This window comes from Ornithorhynchus anatinus, chromosome 1, assembly GCF_004115215.2.
Source record: "Ornithorhynchus anatinus isolate Pmale09 chromosome 1, mOrnAna1.pri.v4, whole genome shotgun sequence".
Classification (NCBI taxonomy): Eukaryota; Metazoa; Chordata; class Mammalia; order Monotremata; family Ornithorhynchidae; genus Ornithorhynchus; species Ornithorhynchus anatinus.
In genome coordinates, this window is record NC_041728.1 from 133,788,438 (window position 1) to 133,808,425 (window position 19,988).

The 19,988-nt window shown below is 47.8% G+C and overlaps 1 protein-coding gene and 1 non-coding gene across 5 annotated transcripts in view; both read left to right on the forward strand.

Annotated features, from left to right (window-relative positions):
* Window positions 1-19,988, forward strand: part of MAP3K13 (mitogen-activated protein kinase kinase kinase 13) — a 244,792-nt gene that overhangs the window by 189,341 nt on the left and 35,463 nt on the right. For all 4 annotated transcript variants that reach the window (XM_029065954.2, XM_029065946.2, XM_029065960.1 and 1 more), the window contains 3 exons: window positions 8,073-8,630; window positions 11,097-11,280; window positions 16,474-16,665. In XM_029065954.2, the coding sequence (XP_028921787.1) occupies window positions 8,147-8,630; window positions 11,097-11,280; window positions 16,474-16,665 (860 nt within the window). In that variant the 5' untranslated portion in view covers window positions 8,073-8,146. The remainder of the gene's footprint in view (window positions 1-8,072; window positions 8,631-11,096; window positions 11,281-16,473; window positions 16,666-19,988) is intronic.
* Window positions 13,975-14,112, forward strand: LOC114815665. The gene has a single exon (XR_003763466.1). It is a non-coding gene; the product is annotated as a small nucleolar RNA SNORA7 (small nucleolar RNA).

Sequence of the window (19,988 nt, forward strand, 5' to 3'; positions counted from 1 at the left end):
AGCCGGGATTAGAACCCATGACCTCTGACTCCCAAGCCCATTCTCTTGGAGCATTTCTATAAACTCTGTCGTATTCTCCCAAGTGCTCAGTACAGTGCTCTGCAATCAAGCAGTCAGTGGTATTTACTGAGCATTTATTATGTGCAGAGCGCTGTACTAAGCTCTTGGGAGAATACAACAGAATAAGTAGACACATTCCCTGCCCATAACGATCTTACAGTCTAGAGGGAAATTTCAGTCTAGAGGGTATACAGAACACAATAAGCACAGTAAGCCCTCAGTAGATACTATTGATCGATTGATTGATTGAATAAATGGGGCCCCAGTGAGGGGACCGAAATTCTCCATCCTCTATTTTGTGTTCGTTCTCCTTTTTGCTTTTTTTCCTCTCCTTTCCACACTCAGGCTCCTCACACTCTGTCCCAGGCAGGGCTTCATCTCTCTCCATCCTTTCCTCCCCCTCTCTCTTTCCTGTTCATCTTCACACAAACACACACACACCCCCCAAAACTTTCCCATGAAGCCTGCCAACCCATGACACTCTTCTCTTTTGTTTTAACACTTCCGTGCTCAGCTTTTCCATTTAATAATAATAATAATAATGTTGGTATTTGTTAAGCGCTTACTATGTGCCGAGCACTGTTCTAAGCGCTGGGATAGACACAGGGGAATCAGCCTGTCCCACGTGGGGCTCACAGTCTTCATCCCCATTTTACAGATGAGGGAACTGAGGCACCGAGAAGTGAAGTGACTTGCCCAAAGTCACACAGCTGACAAATGGCCGAGCAGGGATTCGAACCCATGACCTCTGACTCCAAAGCCCATGCTCTTTCCACTGAGCCACGCTGCTTCTCGTGCTGCTTCTTTCAAATCCATATACGCTCGGACCCAGATGCTCATATTCCGAGCAAACTGGGGCAAAATCCGATTACTGCGGAAGTAAAGGAGAAGCAGCGTGGCTCAGTGGCAAGAGCCCGGGCTTGGGAGTCAGAGGTCACGGGTTCTAATCCTGGCGCCGCCTCTTGTCATCTTGTCAGCTGTGTGTCTTTGGGCAAGTCACTTCACTTCTCTGTGCCTCAGTTCCCTCATCTGTAAAATGGGCATTGAGACTGTGAGCCCCGCGTGGGACAACCTGATTAACTTGTATCCCCTCAGCATTTAGAACAGTGCTTGGCACATAGTAAGCGCTTAACAAATACCATTTTTACATTATTATTAATAATAATACTGTAATTATAATACAGGATTGTATTATATAATTAATTATATAATTATAAGTATAATATAATTATACTGAGCCCTACTGAGAGCTCACCTCCTCGAAGAGGCCTTCCCGGACTGAGCCCCCCTTTCCCTCTGCTCTTCCCCCTTCCCCTCCCCTCAGCACTGTGCTCATTTGTATGTATTATTTATCACCCTATTTATTTTGTTAATGAGGTGTATATCTCCTTCATTCTATTTATCTTGATGATGTTGTCTTGTTTTGTTTTGTACTGTTTTGCTTCGCTGTCACCCCCATTTAGACTGTGAGCCCGTCACTGGGCAGGGTTTGTCTCTATCTGTTGCCGAATTGTACATTCCAAATGCTTAGTACAGTGCCCTGCACATAATAAGCGCTCAATAAATACTACTGAATGAATGAATGAATTATTGTTATTAATGAAACAGGGGCAAGCTGTCACATAGAAACAAATATGAGTTATATGATGTGACATTCCTGGCCTGACACCTCTCCTCAAGTGAACGAACCATGAAGAGGAGAGGTCTAGAAGAAATAGGTGTGAATTCAAGGGCAATGCTTGATTGATTGATGATTGATTGATTGATTGATTGATTAGAAAGGAACCAGGAAGTAAAAGCTGTTGCTGCCTCTGCTTTTTTCTCCTGAAAGCATAGTCCTTTCCCTTCGAAGTGAAGGGAGAGGTGGGGGAAGAAGGGAAATAAGTAGCGGCAGATTTTGTAGGGGTTGGCGATTCTATGACTATCTATCGCTGGATTCAGTAATAATTCAGTAGAGAAGCAGCATGGCCTAGTGGAAAGAGCAAAGGCCTGACAGTCAAAAGGACCTGGGTTCTAATCTCGGCTCCGCTACATGTCTGCTGGGTGACCCTGGGCAGGTCACTATACTTCTCTGTGGCTCAGTTACCTCATCTGGAAAATGGGGATGAAGACTGTGACCCCCATGTGGTACACGAACTGGGTCCAACCTGAAGTGATCTCAGTGGAAAGAGCACGGGCTTTGGAGTCAGAGGTCATGGGTTCGAATCCCGGCTCTGCCACTTGTCAGCTCTGTGACTGTGGGCAAGTCACTGAACTTCTCTGTGCCTCAGTTACCTCATCTGTAAAATGGGGATTAAGACTGTGAGCCCCACGTGGGACAACCTGATTCCCCTGTATCTACCCCAGCGCTTAGAACAGTGCTCGGCACATAGTAAGCGCTTAACAAATACCAACATTATTATTATTATCTACCCCATTGCTTATTTGACTCGATTTGCTTTGTTTTAGATGTCAAGGAGCTTTTATTCTCCTCCACCTAGTTTTTCATCTTACCTCAGTTATTGGGAGAATTCGAGTACTTTTATGCCAGTTTCTTTGAAAGCAAAGATTCATCATTTAGCCAGTATATGGGTGGTGGTCTTCCGTATTCCGTGTTGGTTGTTGCTGTTCGGTCTCTTGTTGGAAAGGCAGGGAACGGAATGCTGGTTCACCTGATCACCCCTCCCTCGGCCCTAAAGCACATATTCACATGCCAGTAGCATATTTCTATTAATGTCTGGCTCTCTCTCTCTCTAGGCTATAAACTCCTTATGGTCAGGGAACGTGTCTACCGACTCTGTTATATTGTACTCTCCCAAGTGCTTAGTACAGTGTTCTGCACATAGCACTCAAAAGATAAAATTGATTGATTGACAGTGCCTGGCAGATAGTAAGCGCTTAACAAATACCATAAAAACAAGTTCCACAGGTGCTGAGGGACCCAACCAAAGAAACATATATCACATAGAGAAAGTATTGCACTATTCTTGCCCTACTTCCCCAATTCTTTTCTCACATCAGAGATGATCTTTCTAATTTCTTTTTCTCTTTCTCTCTCTTCTATCTAACTCTCCATCTCTCTCTCTCTTCCCTTGCTATTTCCATTCTGTATGTTCTCGGACCTCATTCTCTCCCTATCTTCTCCTCATAAGCAATAGCTCCTTTGACTAGAATTTCCTTTTGAGTTGAAAATATTTGACATTTAATAATGTTGGTATTTGTTAAGTGCTTACTATGTGCCGAGCACTGTTCTAAGCACTGGGGTAGATACGGGGTCATCAGGTTGTCCCACGTGAGGCTCACAGTTAATCCCCGTTTTACAGATGAGGTAACTGAGGCACTGAGAAGTGAAGTGACTTGCCCAGAGTCACACAGCTGACAAGTGGCAGAGCCGGGATTTGAACCCATGACCTCTGTCTCCCAAGCCCGGGCTCTTTCCACTGAGCCACAATGGTTCAACTGTATTTTTTGAGTGCTTACTTTGCACTTGGGAGGGTATGGTATTACAAAGTTGGTAAACATGTTTCCTGCCCACAGTGAGTTTACAATCTAGAGGGAGGGGCTTATAGTCTAAAAATTCCTATAAAGCTAGCAATTTCCCTATGGATAAAGACACCCTGTGGATAGGGGAGAGAAAAACTGGAACGGTAAAAAGTTAGACAATCAGACTCAGAGATAATTGGGGAATGTCATAAGGTTGAAAGCCCTTGAAGGTCGCTTACCAACTGTTTCACTGTGTAGGGAGGGCATGTAGATGTGGGTAGAAACGGGTAAAATTTAGATCGAATCCTCCTACATTCCTCCTTAAATGTAAAGTCAGCTTAACCGTATTTGAATGTAGTCGTGGTAATAATTTCATTCTCTTTTGTTCTGGTGACTCTCAATTTCCCTTCCTTTGTTCGTCCAGATTAGGCTTTACATTATTGTTTGAGCTAAAGAAAGCCTCCTTGATGGCTGTGGGATTTAACCGCATGGAATTAATAATAATAATAGTGATAATTACAGTGGTATTTATTCAAGCACTACTATGTGCCAGGCACTGTACTAAGTGCTGGGTTGGATGCAAGCAAATCGAGTTGAACACGGTCCCTGTCCCGCTAGGGGCTCACAGTCTTAATCCCCATTTTACAGATGAGATAAATGAGGCACAAAGAAGTGAAATGACTTGCCCAAGGTTACACAGCAGACAATAATAACAATAATAATTATGGTATTCGATAAACACTTACTATGTACTAGGCACTGACCTGAGCTCTGGGGTGGATCCAAGCAAATCAGGTAGGACAGAGTCCCTGTCCCATATGAGGCTCACAGTCTGAGTCCTCATTTTCCAGATGAGGTAACTGAGGCGCAGAGAAAGGAAGCGACTTGCCCAAGACCGCCCATGACGTTCTAGGTTCTCATCTCGTCCCAGCAGGAATGGGCCCACGCGGGGAGTGTATCAGACGCCACCGAAGAGGGCATCTATTAAAGCCATCTCCATTGTTGCCCACTTGTAGGTCAACAACATTCAGCGTCCGCTAACCAGTTGGAAGGGTAGCAGACCCACTGTGCATTCGGCAGCCAGTAGATATCTAGGAGAACCAGCTCGATTATGTTCCCAATCTATTTCACAGAGAGCTGCCACACACCCAGAAACCCAAGATGGCCCTTCCCTTTGGATCAAAAGCTCCCTGTGAGCGGGGATTCACTCATTCCTTCAATTATATTTATTGAGAGTTTACTGCGTGCAAAGCACTGCACTAAGCACTTGGGAGAGTGCAGTTGAACAATAAGCAGACACATTCCCTGTCCACAATGAGCTTACAGTCTCGAGGGGGAGGCAGACATTTGTATAAATAAATTGCAGATATGAGAAATAGATTACAGATATTACAGGGATTGTATCTACCTGCTCTTCTAGCCCCTCTCGAGAGCTTAGTACAGTGCTGTGCACACAGAAAGCGCTTAATAAATATCACTGACTGATCGATTGGTCCCAAGTGGGGCCACGGGAATGCCAGAGCAACGGGAAGCTGCAATCCGAACTCGACAGTCACCTTTCATCCGATCCTTTTGCTCTTTGCGGGGGTCCTGGGGTACTTGATGCCAGGCTCCTCTCTATACTACACAGATTTCTCAACAACAGTGATGGATTGGGACGGTTGCTAAAAGGGTGTCCAACGAGGTATCATCACGTGATCTTTCCCACGTTCTTCTAGGGCAAGAAATTCCTGCTGCGGACTATAGTCGTGACCCTTCGCTTCGAATCCCTACCACACACTTCTCATTCCCTGAAAATCAGTAGGCCGATGAGCCCAATTACCTACCCCTTCCCGGGGAGGGGTGAGCTAGAGCAGTAAAACCCAGACCACCCTCCCCAAGCTTTTTGTGGAGGTGGGGGCGGCGCACACTCGATGTTTCACCCACACCCCGATGTTCCTAAGGAGTATCACGCAAGAGCGGAGTTGAAAACCCAAACCTCATCAGCAGTTAGTCACTGAGTTCTGAAAACAACAAAATGGAGGTCGTCAGTTTCTCCCTGACTCAGAGGTGAGAGATGAGGCTTCCAGAAAGTTCCATCTTTAAAAGTCGTATCTGGGACATTCAGTTGGTGTCTTGAGCCCTTTCATCACTAATAATAATAATAATGATGATGGTAATGGTTAAGTGTTTACTGTGTGCCAGGCAATGTATTCAGCATTGGGATGGATACAAGCAAATCCAGTTGGGCACGGTCCCTGTCCCATGTGGAGCTCACAGTCTCAATCCCCACTTTGCAGAGGAGGTAACTGAGGCACAAAGAAGTGAAGTGACCTGCCCAACGTCACTCAGCAGACAAGTGGCGGATTAGAACCCATGACCTTATGACTCCCAGGCCCACGCTTTATCCGCTACACCATGCTGCTTCTCATTTTGTTCTGAGCACCTAGGAGACATGTGTAAATGGAGAGATTCAGAGACTGAGCATAAATAAAGGGCATTGTCTGTTTTTCTAGGGCAGGTCTCTATCCCAATTAATACATTGCCACACAAAACACAGGGCTGTTGTTTGTGGTAAGAACTATCTTTTAAAGTGAGATAGACATTTATTAGCATGACTTTTGAGTATGTTGGAAATCCCTTTAGGGATAACACTGTGGCCTAGTTGAAAGAGCACAGGCCCGGGAATCGGAGGACTTGGGTTCTAGTCTTCGCTCTGCCACCTGCCTGCTGGGTGAGCCTGGGCAAGTCATTTCACTTCTCTGTGCCTCGGTTTCCTCATCAGTAAAATGGACATTCGATATGTTCTCTCCCTCCCTTGTAGACTGTGAGTCCCATGTGGCACAGGGACTGTGTCCAACCTGATTAGCCTGTTTCTAGCCCAGGCCTAGTGCTGGGTTTAGCATATCGTAAAAGCCTAACCAAAAGCATATAGGACACAAACGGTAAGAACAGGTGAAAAGTTGTATATGTACAGTGCTAAGCGTTTAGTACAGTCTTTAGCACACATTAAGCATTCAGTAAATAAGATTATTAATAATATTAAGTCGTGCAGTGTGAAATGCGTGTCAGAAAAGCTTTCCTTCCCTGAAGTTTCAGTTGTATGGAGAGAGGAGAAAGAGGATCACGAGGGTTTCTTAATTCCTGCAGCTTCCTGCTACGCGTTTGGTGACTCCCCAGGGAAGCCTGCAAGCAGTGAGGTACCTCTCAATCCCAGGCCCATGCTCTTTCCACTAGGCAATGATCCTTTTTACATATGCAAGCTTGAATTTTTTTAATGGCATCTGTTAAGCACATACTATGTGCCAGGCACTGTACTAAGCTCTTCAGTAGATACTAGAGAATCAAGTTGCAAACAGCCAGTTTCCCACATGGGCCTCATCAATCCCCATTTTACAGATGTTACAGCTGAGGCACAGAGAAGTTAAGTGACTTACCCAAGGTCACCCAACAAACAATTGGCAGAGCCACGATTGGAATGCAGGTTCTTCTCATAGGCCTGTGCTCTATCCAGTAGGTCACCCCATTTCTCCTGATGATAATAATAATAATAATAATGATAATAAATTAGGGCATTCGTTAAGCACTTTCTATGTGCCAAACACTGTACTAAGCACTGGTAGATACAAGGTAATCAGATCCCACATGAAGCTCACAGTCTGAGTAGGAGGGAGAACGGGTACTGAATCCCCATTTTGCCGATGAGAGAACCGAGATACAGTGAAGTGAAGTGATTTGCCCAAGGTCACACAGCAGGTACGTGGAGGCGGGCTTAGGACCCAGGGCCTCTGACTCCCAGGCCCGTGCTCTTTCCACTAGGCCACATTACCTCTTCCAGATATAACCTAATGATGATGAGGATGGTATTTGGTAGGCGCTTACTATGTGCCAAGCACTGTTCTAAGCACTGGGGTAGATACAAGGTAATCAGGTTGTCCCACGTGGGGCTCACACACTTAATCCCCATTTTACAGGGGAGGTAACTGAGGAACAGAGAAGCTAAGTGGCTTCTAGAGGAGCAGCATGGCTCGGTGGAAAGAGCCCGGGCTTGGGAGTCAGAGGTCATGGGTTTGAATCCCGGCTCTGCCGCTTGTCAGCTGTATGACTCTGGGCGAGTCACTTCACTCTTCTGGGTCTCAGTTCCCTCATCTATAAAATGGGGATGAAGACTGTGAGCCTCACATGGGACAACCTGATGACCCTGTATCTTCCCCAGCACTTAGAACAGTGCTCTGCACCTAATAAGCGCTTAACAAATAACATTATTAAGTGACTTGCCCAAAGTCACACAGCTGACCAGTAATGGCGCCAGGATTAGAACCCACGTCCTCTGACTCCCAAAGCTGGGCTCGTGCCACTAGGCCATGCTGCCTCTCAAAGCGTCGATCCCAATTTTCAATCGCGAGATTCATTCAGTCGTATTTATCGATTCATGCGATCGTATTTAGCGAGCGCTTACCGTGTGCGGAACACTGCACTGAGAGCATTTCAGGCCCAACCGATTGTCACCCGGAGGGCCTTTAAGCCAAAGGGGACCACCACGTCACGTCCTCCTCGCTTCTCTTTTCCAGGCGCTGGAGCCCTTTCTCCCAACCGGACTGGGGCTTCGTAATCCTCTGAACCTCGTCCTCGGGCCGCCCGCCTCATGCACCCTCACGGCCCGATGGCCGGCCCTCAAGAGCACCCGAGCTGGTCCTCCTCCCCAAACCTGCTCCCCGAGCCCCCGAGCCACAGCAAAACCTTCGCCGGGGCCCGCGACGACCCCCCTTCCGCGAAGACCCCCGAGGACCCGCCAGACAAGGGGCTGCCCCGGGGGGAACCGGCGGAGGCCTTGAGCAGCCCCGTCGCCACCACGGTGTTGACCAGCGTGAGCGAAGACTCCAGGGACCAGTTTGAGAACAGCGTCCTGCAGCTGAGGGAACAAGACGAAGCGGAGCCGGCCGGTCCTCCGGGCAACGACGGCCCGGTGGATGGGGACGGCACCGGAGGCCCGGAGGACGTCAAGATCCAGTTCAGCCGGTCGGGCAGTGGCAGCGGTGGCTTTCTGGAAGGGCTTTTCGGCTGCCTCAGGCCTGTCTGGAATATCATAGGGAAGGCTTATTCCACGGACTACAAACTGCAGCAGCAAGGTAACGGCGGGGACTCGGGGACTCTCCTCAAACCCTTGTTGACTCTTGTTATTTTTATCGTTAGCAATAATAATAACGATGACTGTGGGATTTGTTAAGCACTATACTAAACGCTGGGGTGGTTCCAGGCGAATCAGATTGGACACATCCCTGTCCCGCCTGGGCCTCACGGTCTTAATCAGAGAAGCAGTGTGGGGCAGTGGAAAGAGCACGGGCTTGGGAGCCAGAAGTCATGGGTTTGGATCCCGGCTCTGCCGCTTGTCAGCTGTGTGACTGTGGACAAGTCACTTCATTTCTCTGGACCTCAGTTCCCTCATCTGGAAAATGGGGATGAAGACTGCGAGCCTCACATGGGACAACCTGATTACCCTCTATCTACCCCAGCACTTAGAACAGTGCTCTGCACATAGTAAGCGCTTAACAAATACCAACATTATTATTATCATTATTTTAATCCCTATTTTACAGATGAGGCAAAGAGGTGCCTCAGTTACCTCATCTGAAGAATGGGGATTAAGACTGCCAGCTCCACATGGGACAACCTGAGTACCTTGTATCTACCCCAGTGCTTAGAACAGTGCTTGGCACATAGTAAGCGCTTAAGAAATACCATTATTATTATTATTATTATTAATAATAGTTGTGGTATTTAAGTGCTTACTATGTGCCAGACACAGAACTAAGCACTGAGGCGGATACAAGGAAATCAGGTTAGACAGAGTCCCTGTCCCACACAGGGTTTACAGTCTCAAACCCCATTTTACAGATGAGGTAACTGAGATCCAGAGAGGCCAAGTTTATTGCCCAAGGCCACACAGCAGACAAATGGTGGAGCTGGGATTAGAACCCAGGTCCTTCTGACTCCCAGGCCCTAGCTCTATTTATTTTGTTAATGAGATGTACATCACCTTGATTCTATTTATTTGCTATTGTTTTAATGAGATGTTCTTCCCCTCGATTTTATTTATTGCCACTGTTCTCGTCTGTCCGTCTCCCCCGATTAGACTGTAAGCCCATCAAAGGGCAGGGATTGTCTCTATCTGTTACCGATTTGTCCATTCCAAGCGCTTAGTACAGTGCTCGGCACATAGAAAGCGCTCAATAAATGCTATTGAATGAATGAAGAGAGCAGGTTAGGTAGTTAAAGAAGAGGAAAAGAGGGCTTAGTCTGGGAAGGCCTGTTGGATGTGCCTTCAATATTGCTTTGAAGAGGGAGAGAGTCACCGTCTGTCCGATTTGAGGAGGGAGGGCGTTCCAGGCCAGAGGCAGGATGTGGACCAGGGGTCGGTGGTGAGATAGGTGACATCGAGGCATAGTAAGATGGTTAGCATTAGAGGAGAAAGTGTGCAGGCTGAGATGTAGTAGGAGAGTAGCGAGGTGAGGTAGAAGTGGGGCAAGGGGTTTGAGCGCTTTAAAGTCAGTGGTGAGGAGTTTCTGTTTGATGCAGAGGAGGATGGGCAACCACTGGAGTTTCTTGAGGAGTGGGAAAACATGGCCTGAGTGTTTTTGTAGAAAAATGATCCGGGCAGTGAAGTATGGACTGGAGTAGGAGAAAAATATACAGGTAGGAATGTAGACACAGTCCCCATCCATCGGGAGACTCGTTTTAAGAATATAAAAATGGGGAAAAGGGGCTGGAGACAGACAAACCTTGTCTTGTCTTCTGCTGTGGAGTGGTCTCTGTCCCTTAGTGACACCATGGGCACATCACTTCCAGAACACCCCACCTCCATCTGCAATCATTCTATTAGTGGATCCGTAGAGTTTTCTTGGTAAAAATATGGAAGGGGTTTACCACCGCCTCCTTCTGCGCAGCCAAGTCGAGTCTCTGCCCTCGACTCTCTCCCGTGCAGCTGCTGCCCAGCACGGGGGAGTTTTGACTTGTAGCAGATGGCCTGCAACTCGCTAGCCACTGGCCAAGCTAGGAACGGAACGGACCAGGCCTCTGCTTGACTCTCCCTCCCGTAGTCGAGACTGGTAGAGCACTGGAAGCAACCCTGAGTGGGGAACAGACAAATCAGCAGTAATGAAACAAAACTAATAATATAACAACAGTAACAACAATTTGTTCATCTCCTCTCTGGAGGGCAACTCTCTCTGGCGAAGCAGCATGGTTTAGTGGATAGAGCACGGGCCTGGGAGTCAGAAGGTCAAGGGTTCGAATCCCGGCTCCTCCTCTTGTCTGTGTTGTGATCTCGGGCAAGCCGCTTCACTTCTCTGGGCCTCAGTGACCTCATCTGGAAAAGGGGGATCGAGGCCGGGAGTCCCATGTGCTAGTATCCAATCCCATTTCCTCGTATCCACCCCTGGGCTTAGTACAGTGCCTGGCAGAGAGTAAGTGCTTAACAAATGCCACAGTTATTATTATTTTCATTAGGTGGATGAGGCTCGGGGTATACTCCATCAAAGGGGGAGTTGTCTTGGGTGACTCCAGACCTTGATCCTCCCTTTTCCGACCTTCATCAGACACGTGGGAGGTGCCGTTTGAGGAGATCTCGGAGCTGCAGTGGCTGGGCAGTGGAGCCCAGGGGGCTGTCTTCCTGGGAAAGTTCCGAGCCGAAGAGGTGGCCATCAAGAAAGTGAGAGAACAGAACGAGACGGACATCAAACACTTGCGGAAGTTGAAGCACCCTAACATCATCGCTTTCAAGTAGGTCAAGACTATCTTCTTCTTTTGAATTTGTATTTCTCTGTAGGAAAGTCATGTCTTTTTGCTCCTGCTTTCAGTGAGAAGAGAGGTGACTCTGAGTGCGTTCTCCCTGTGAGGGAGGAATGCTACCCATTCTCACCCAGATTCCTTCCATAAGCACAGAACGAAACCAATCCGTCGGACAATCCATCACTTTTTTTAATGGTATCTAAGTGTTTAATAATGTCTGTGCCCCGGTCTAGACCGGAAGCTCATTGTGGGCAGGGAATGTTTCTGCTTGTTGTTATATTGTACTCTCCCAACTGCTTAGTAAAGTGCTCTACACACAGTAAGCGCTCAATAAACACGATTGAATGAATGAGTGGATAGAGCACGGGTCTGGGAGTCAGAAGGTCGTGAGTTCTAATCCTGCCTCTGCCACTTGTCTGCTGTGTCACCTTGGGCAAGTCACTTCACTCTTCTGGGCCTCAGTTCCCTCATCTGTAAAATGGGGATTGAAACTGTGAGCCCCACATGGGACAGGGACTGTGTCCAACCCGATTTGCTTATATCCACCCCAGCGTTCAGTACAGTGCCTGGCACATAGAAAGTGCTTAAAGAATGCCATAATTATTATTATTATCATTATTTACTATGTGTTAAACACTGTTCTAAACACTGGGGTAGATACAAGTGAATTAGGTTGGACGCAGTCGCTGTCCCCCTTGGGGCTCACAGTCTAAGTAAGAGGGAGAACAGGAGAAGTGAGGCACGGAGATGTTAAGTGACTTGCCCAAGCTCACACAGCAAGTGATTGGCAGAACCGGGATTAGGGCCCAGATCCTCTGACTCCCAGGCCCGTGCTCTTTCCATGCTGCTTCAATGGTATGTATTCATTCATTCAATCGTATTTACTGAGTGCCTACTGTGTGCAGAGCACTGTACTAAGCGCCTGGGAAAGTAGAATACGGTGCTTGCTTTTTGCCGAGCATTATACAGACCTTGGGGAAGAGTACAATATGGATGGCAGACATGATCCCAGCCCTCAAGGAGCTTACAGTCTAAGAGGGGAACTAACAGATGCCTCAGGAGTCTTTTGCCAAAATAGTCGTGACAGAGGACTGTGATCAGCCCTTTCCCTCAGAGGCTCACACTGCTTTATAGAGCAGTGTGGCCTAGTGGAAAGAGCGTAGGCTGGGAGTCGGGGGAACTGAGTTCTAATCCCAGCTCTACCACTTGCAACTTGACCCTGGGCGGGTCACTTGACTTCTCTGTGCATCAGATATCGCATCTGTAAAGTGGGGATTCAATACCTGGACTGCCTCCCCCTCGAACTGTGAACCCCGTGTGGGACATGGACTGTATCTGATCTGATTGCATTATCTCTGCCGCAGCGCTTAGTACAGTGCTTGGCACACAGTAGCACTTCAAAAATGCCACAATTATCACTATTTTATTATTATTATTATACATAGAGTTGTGGGTGATGGTCCATTCTGTGCCATCTCCCTCTAGACTGTAAGCTCGTCGTGGGCAGGAATGTGTCCGTTTACTGTTGGAATGATTTCTCCCGAGCACTTACTACAGTGTTCTGCACACAGTAAGAGCTCATTAAATACGATCGACTGACTAAACGAATGTGTTTTGGGAGTGTGCACACTTCAGCTCTGTGAAGTCTTCAAATTCAGTCACATTTATTGAGTGCTTACTGTATGCAAAGCATTGTACTGAGCGTTTGGGACAGTGCAATATAACAACAAATAGATTCATTACTGCCCACAACAAGCTCACAGTGTAGAGGGGGAGACAGACATTAATATAAATAGATAAATAAATAAATTACAGATACATCCATATGTGCTGTGGGAATGGGAGGGAGGATGAATGAAGGAGCAAGTAAGAGCGGTGCAGAAGGGAGAGGGAGAAGAGGAGAGGAGGGCTGAGGCAGGGAAGGCTTCCCGGAGGAGATACGCACACATAGAGCACTTATGGGCAACTGGGCACACCCTACCTGCCCCTCAAGGGAAATGTCACCACTGAAACTGGAGCCAAAAGGTAGGCGGGAATCCTGGAAACTTGGCATCTTCACCCTGCGGGTGATTACTGGAAGTTCCAGAAAAGGATTCATTTCCGGTCAAACCTGGGGCGAGAACACTGGAAGCCGACCGCGATGTGAGAAAGAGCAGCTGTTCGGCAGCCTCAAAACACATTTCCTGAGCAATGCAGAGAAATCTTTCTCTTGTGTGGGTTTTCAGGCCCGGGTTTGAAGGAAGGTGAGTCAGGGCGGAGTCGGAAAATGGGGAAGAGTGCCCGAAGTCGGGTGCTTGAGGTGCTGACAAATTCTTGGCTTTTCCTCCCGTGGGAGAGAACCACAGGTAGCTGGGTAATAAGAGGGCAAACCGTGAGGACCTCGGGGCGCAGACGGACAGGGTAACCGGGAAAGAGTCATGTTGATCCAGAGCCTCGGAGCCTGCTCTGAGAGTTTCCTCATATAATAATAATAAATAATGATGGCGTCTGTTAAGTGCTTACTATGTGCCAAGCACTGTTCTAAGCACTCATATGGAAAATGATGAGTATAACTACGTATCTTCTAGCCTCCTTAGACTGTGAACTCCATTTGGGACAAGGGACTGTGTCTGATCTGTTTTTGTTGTACTTACCACATGGTGAATGCTTAATAAATGTCACGATGATTATTATTGTCTCATCAGGCCCCTCTCAGGGTTGCTCCTGGAGAGTTTCCAGTCCTCTACCAGTCTCGACTAAGGGAGGGAGAGTCAAGCAGAGGCCTATCCATTCCACTCCTAGTTTGGGCCGTGGCTAGCGAGTGGCAGGCAATCTGCTACAAGTCAAAACTCACCGGAGCTGGGCAGCAGGGTATGGGAAAGAGTTGAGGATGGAGACTCAAGTTTACAGTGAGGAAGGAGGCAATGGTAAACCGTTCCCGTATTTTTACCGAGAAAACTCAGTGGATACTCTACCAGAACAATTGCAGATAGAGGTGGGACATTCTGGGAGAGGTGTGTCTATGGCGTCGCTATGGGTTGGAGACGACTCTATGGCGTAGACAAGACAAGCCTCATCGGGGCACGGATGGAAAGAGGACTAAAAGCAACTTGTTGTTTATTGCAAATATTGAGAAGCAACATGGCCTAGTAGACAGAGCAAGGGCCTGGGCGCCGGAAGGACCTCGGTTCTAATCCCGGTTCTGCTATTTTTCTGCTATGTGACCTCAATCCCCTTGCTCTCTCCTTCTGCACCTCACTGCTCTCCTACTACAACCCAGCCCACACGCTTTGCTCCTCTAACGTCAACCTACTCACCGTACCTCGGTCTCGTTTATCTTGCCTCCGACCTCTCGCCCACATCCTGCCTCCGGCCTGGAATGCCCTCCCTCTTTAGAGGAGCAGCGTGGCTCAGTGGAAAGAGCCCGGGCTTTGGAGTCAGAGGTCATGAGTTCGAATCCCAGCTCTGCCACTTGTCAGCTGTGTGACTGTGGGCAAGTCACCTAACTTCTCTGTGCCTCAGTTCCCTCATCTGTAAAATGGGGATTAAGAGTGTGAGCCCCACGTGGGACATCCTGATTCCCCTGTGTCTACCCCAGTGCTTAGAACAGTGCTCGGCACATAGTAAGCGCTTAACAAATACCAACATTATTATTATTATTATTATATCCAACAGACAATTATTCTTGCCACCTTCTTACTGAAGGCCCATCTCCTCCAAGAGGTCTTCCCTAGCTAAGCCCTCCTTTTTTTCTCTCCCCTATTCCCTTCAGCATCATCTTGTTTTGCTCCCTTTATTCACCCCTCCCTCAGCTTCAAGACACTTATATCCATATCCTTAGTTTATTTACTTATATTAATGTCTGACTCTCCCTCTAGACTGGGGCTCACTCTGGGCAGGGAATGTGTCTGCAAACAGTTATTTTGTACTCTCCCAAACTCTTAGTACAGTGCTATGCCCACAGTAAGCGCTCAACAAATATGATTGATCGATTGTTGGATTGATTGATCTTGGGCAAGTCACTTAGCTTCTCAGGGCCTCAGTTCCCTCATCTGCAAAATGTGGAACGTGGACTATGTCCAAGCTAATTAGCTTATATCTACCCCAGTGCTTAGTACAGCGCCTGGCACATAGTAAGCGCTCGACAAATACCATTAAAAAAATGCAGGCTTGTTTCTCTGGGACTGAGCATTATTTCAGTATCTGAAGTGTTTGTAGACTGTTTTCTATGGATAGAGAGTAGCGCAGGTCTAGTTGGGTTACTTATGTCCATTCCACAGATGTGAAACTTGGGGATACGTCCAGCACTGACAGCTAACATAACCCAGGATCTTCGGTCAGTCAGTCAGTTAGTCCATTGCATTTACTGAGCGCTTACTGACTTTATGAGAGAAGATGGGATGTTCTGAAGAGGGCGTGCCCATGGAGTCGCTCTGGGTCGGAGACGACTCGACAGCATTTGAAGAAGAACTGTGTGCAGAGCATTCTACTAAGAGCTTGGGAGAGTACTGTGGAACGATGGAACGATAGAACAGATACATTCCCTGCCCCCAACGAGCTTACAGTCTAGAGGGGGAGATGGACATTAATGGAAATAAATAAATGACAGATATGGACATAAGTGCCGTGGGGCTGAGAGGGGGGATGAATAAAGGGAGAGAGTCAGGGTGAGGCAAAAGGGAGTGGGAGAAGAGGAAAGGGGAGGTTGGATGGGGAAGGCCCCTTGGAGAAGATGCGCTTTCAAAAAGGCTTTGAATGGGGGGAGAGTCGTTGTCTTTTGGATATGATGAGGGAGGGCGTTTCAGGGCGGAAGCACAATTTGGGTAAGAGGTCGGCGGTGAGATAGAGGAGATGGAGGCACAGCGAGAAGGATGGCTTTAGAGGAGCGAAGTGTGCGTGTTGGGTTGTAGAAGAAGAGCAGCCCCATCCCTGAGTTACATCTAATTACTTTCAGTAAATCAATGCCTTCCTGATCCGAGCAGCACTCTTCCTCTCCTTGTATCCTCCACCTCTTCTGCCTCCTTCTTGTGCTCCAGTATTTTTTTAAAAAAGCGATACCCGGGGCCTTCGGTCCTGCAAGCCACCGTTGCGAGGCACAGGTGCGACATCGCCGCCGGATGCCACGAATCGAGTCCCCGAGTTCGTTTTCCGTTCGCTCTCTCGTTGAATATTAATGCGGTTTCCCCTCCCCACTTCCCCCGGCAGAGGGGTTTGCACCCAGGCCCCGTGTTACTGTATCATCATGGAGTACTGTGCCCACGGACAACTCTACGAGGTCCTGAGGGCGGGACGCAAAATCACCCCCCGGCTGCTGGTGGACTGGTCCACGGGGATTGCCAGCGGAATGAATTACCTGCACCTTCATAAAATCATCCACCGGGATCTCAAGTCACCCAAGTAAGTTCCCCGCAGGTGCGCGCTACTTTTGTGGCGTTCCTTTAAAATGAGAAATTCTGCCTGCCGGGATTCATTCAGTCGTATTTGTCGAGCGCCTGCTGTGAGTGGAACACTGCCCTAAGTGCTCCGTGTTCAGATTTGTGTTCAGAAGGTGACCGAGCCTGAGCAGCAGCGTGGCGTGGTGGATGGATCACGGGCCCGGGAGGCAGAAGGACATGGGTTCTAATCCCGGCCCCTCCACTTGTCTGCTGGGTGTCCTTGGGCAAGTCTCTTCTCTCTGCTTCGGTCACCTCATCTGTAAAATGGGGATTGAGACTGTGAGTCCCACGTGGGACAGGGACTGTGTCCAATCTGATTTGCTGGTACCCACCCTAGGGCTTAGTACAGTGCCTGGCACATAATAAGCGTGTAACAAATGCCACAGTTGTCATTGTTATTGTGTTGAAAAAAAATGGAAGGTTTGGTCTTGTTTCTTATGAGCACTAACACATTCTGCCTTGCAGGCCAGTTGAGACAGGAAAATGTGCCACAAGAAGTTTTTGAAGTAATTCAGCACTAGAGGGATGATAAGCATTTGAGGACCTGCAGACAGGGTGTTTTGGTTTTTTTTCCCCTGAAGATCAGTATTTACGTGCATACTCCTTGACTGACCGTGGAGTCCATCCTATTGCTAGCTGCCACTGGATATTAATGGCTGCTACCCTCCCCTGCTACCAGATAATCATTAATAATCATTGTCGTATTTTTTAAGTGAGAGCTCACTGTGTGCCAGGCACTCTACAAAACTCTGGGGTAGATACAAGATCATTAGACCGGACGCAATCCCTGTCCCAAATGGGGCTCACGGTCTTAATCCCCATTTTACAGATGAGAGAACTGAGGCCCAGAGAAGTGAAGTGACTTGCCCAAGTTCACACAGCAGACAAACGGCAGAGCCGGGATTAGAAACCAGGTCCTTCTGACTCCCAGGCCCGGGCTCTATCCACTAGGGCATGCTGCTTCTCTCATCTCTAGTGCTGGGGTAGATACGAGGTAATCAAGTTGAACATGGTCCTTGTCCCACATAAGACTCACAGTCTTCATCCCCATTTTATTCATTCATTCAATAGTATTTATTGAGCGCTTACTATGTGCAGAACACTGGACTAAGTGCTTGGAATGTACAATTCGGCAACAGATAGAGACCATCCCTGTCCGTTGACGGGCTCACAGTCTAATCGGGGGAGACAGACGGACAAAAACAAAACAACTTAATCACGATAAATAGAATCAAGGGGATGTACACCTCATTAGCAAAATAAATAGGGTAATATATATACAAATGAGTTAACTGAGGCACTGAGAAGTGAAGGGAGTTGCTCAAGATTACATAGCAGACAAGTGGCAGAGCCGGGATTAGAACCCAGGTCCTTCGGCCTCCTAGGCCCGTGTTCTGTCCACTCGGCCAAACTGCGCTCACCTAGAATCCACGATCCACTGCCGGTGACTGGGAAAAGTGTTGATGGCTAGAAAAGTTTGATGAGGAGATGAGGGGATAGGCTAACGTCAGAATTTCTTGACGGGGCGGCGGGGAGAAGGCGGATGCTCAAGGTCGTGGCACGGGACTCCAGAAGCCTCGGCCCTGTGCTCTGTAGAGAGTTTCTGCTAAGGTTATCCGAGTTCCTTGTCTAGTCTGGTTTAAATCAGCACAGTGAGAAATGTTTCTGCCACACCTCTATAGAGATGCTCTCATCCAGAGCAGGAGGTTTATAAGAAGCTAAATGTTTCCAGATTCTCCGCCTAAACAACCTCACCTAATTGCACTAAGATGGAGTAGCACGAATACCTTTCTAACGCGCGGGGACCACTTTGACACATCTTGCTCACGGGTCGTAAATGGGAAATTCCCCGTGTGTATATTTCTCCCTGCTTGCCCTTGGACACCTTTGAGATTGTGGAAAAGCTTTCAGAACACGAGGACCCTAAACTGCCTTCAATTGGCAGAATCGGGAGAGCGCATTGTGCAGAATGCCCACCTTTCAGGGAATAGGATATAAATCAGTCAATAATAATTATTATTATGGTATTTGTCAAGCGCTTACTATGTGCCAAACACTGTTCTAAGCGCTAGGGTAGATACAAGGTAATCAGGCATCTCGCGTGGGGCTCACGGTCTTAATCCCCATTTTACAGATGAGGTAACTGAGGCACAGAGAAGTTAAGCGGCTTGTCCAAGGTCGCACAGTAGACAAGTGGGAGAGCCGGGATTTGAATCTGTGTCCTCTGACTCTCAGGTCCATGCTCTTTCCATTAAACCATGCTGCTTCTCAATAATAATAATAATAATTATGGTACCTGTTCAGTGCTTACTATGTGCCAAACACTGTTCTAAGTGCTGGGATAGATGCCAATTAATAAGGTTGGACACAGTCCCTGTCCCACGTAGGGCTCACACTCTCAATCCCCATTTTACTGCTGAGGTCACACAGCAGACACGTGGCATAGCCGGGGTTAGAACCCATGACCTTCTGACTCCCAGACCCGTGCTCTACCCACTAAGCCACGCTGCTTTTCAATAATAGTTGCATTTGTGATGTGCTTACTATGTGCCAAGCACTGTACTAAGCGCTGGGGTGGATTCAAGCAAATTGGGTTGGGCGCAGTCCCTGTCCCTCATGGGGCTCACCGTCTCGATCCTCATTTTACAGATGAGGGCACCGAGGCCCAGAGAAGTGAGGTGACTTGCCTAAGGTCACACAGCAGACAGTGGAGCGGAGATTAGAACCCATGACCTTCTGACTCTCAGGCCTATGCTCTATTCATTACAGCATCCTGCTTCAATCAATCAATCAATGGTATTTGGTGAGCACTTGCTATATGCAGAGCACTGTACTGAGTGCTTGGGAGAGCATAATACAACAGAAGTAAATCAATCGTTGGTATTTACTGAGGGTTCACTATGTGCAGAAGCAGCGTGGCTTAGTAGACCATGGGCCTGGGAATCAGGGGGACCTGGGTTCTAATCCCAACTCTGCCCCACGTCTGCTGTGTAACCTTGGGCAAGTCACTTCACTTCTCTGGGTCTCAGTTACCTCATCTATAAAATGGGGATTAAGAGTGTGAGCCTCATGTGGAACAGGGAGTGTATCCAACCTGATTAACCTGAATCTACCCCTGTTCTAGAACAGTGCTTGGCACATAGTAAGCACTTAAAAGTACCACGATTGTTATGACTATGCATTTGGGAGAGTACAGTCCAACAGAATTAGCAGACATGGCTCTTTCCCATAATGAGTGTACACTTGATGAGTCCAGCTTAAACTGGAAGAGTCTGATCAGCCCGA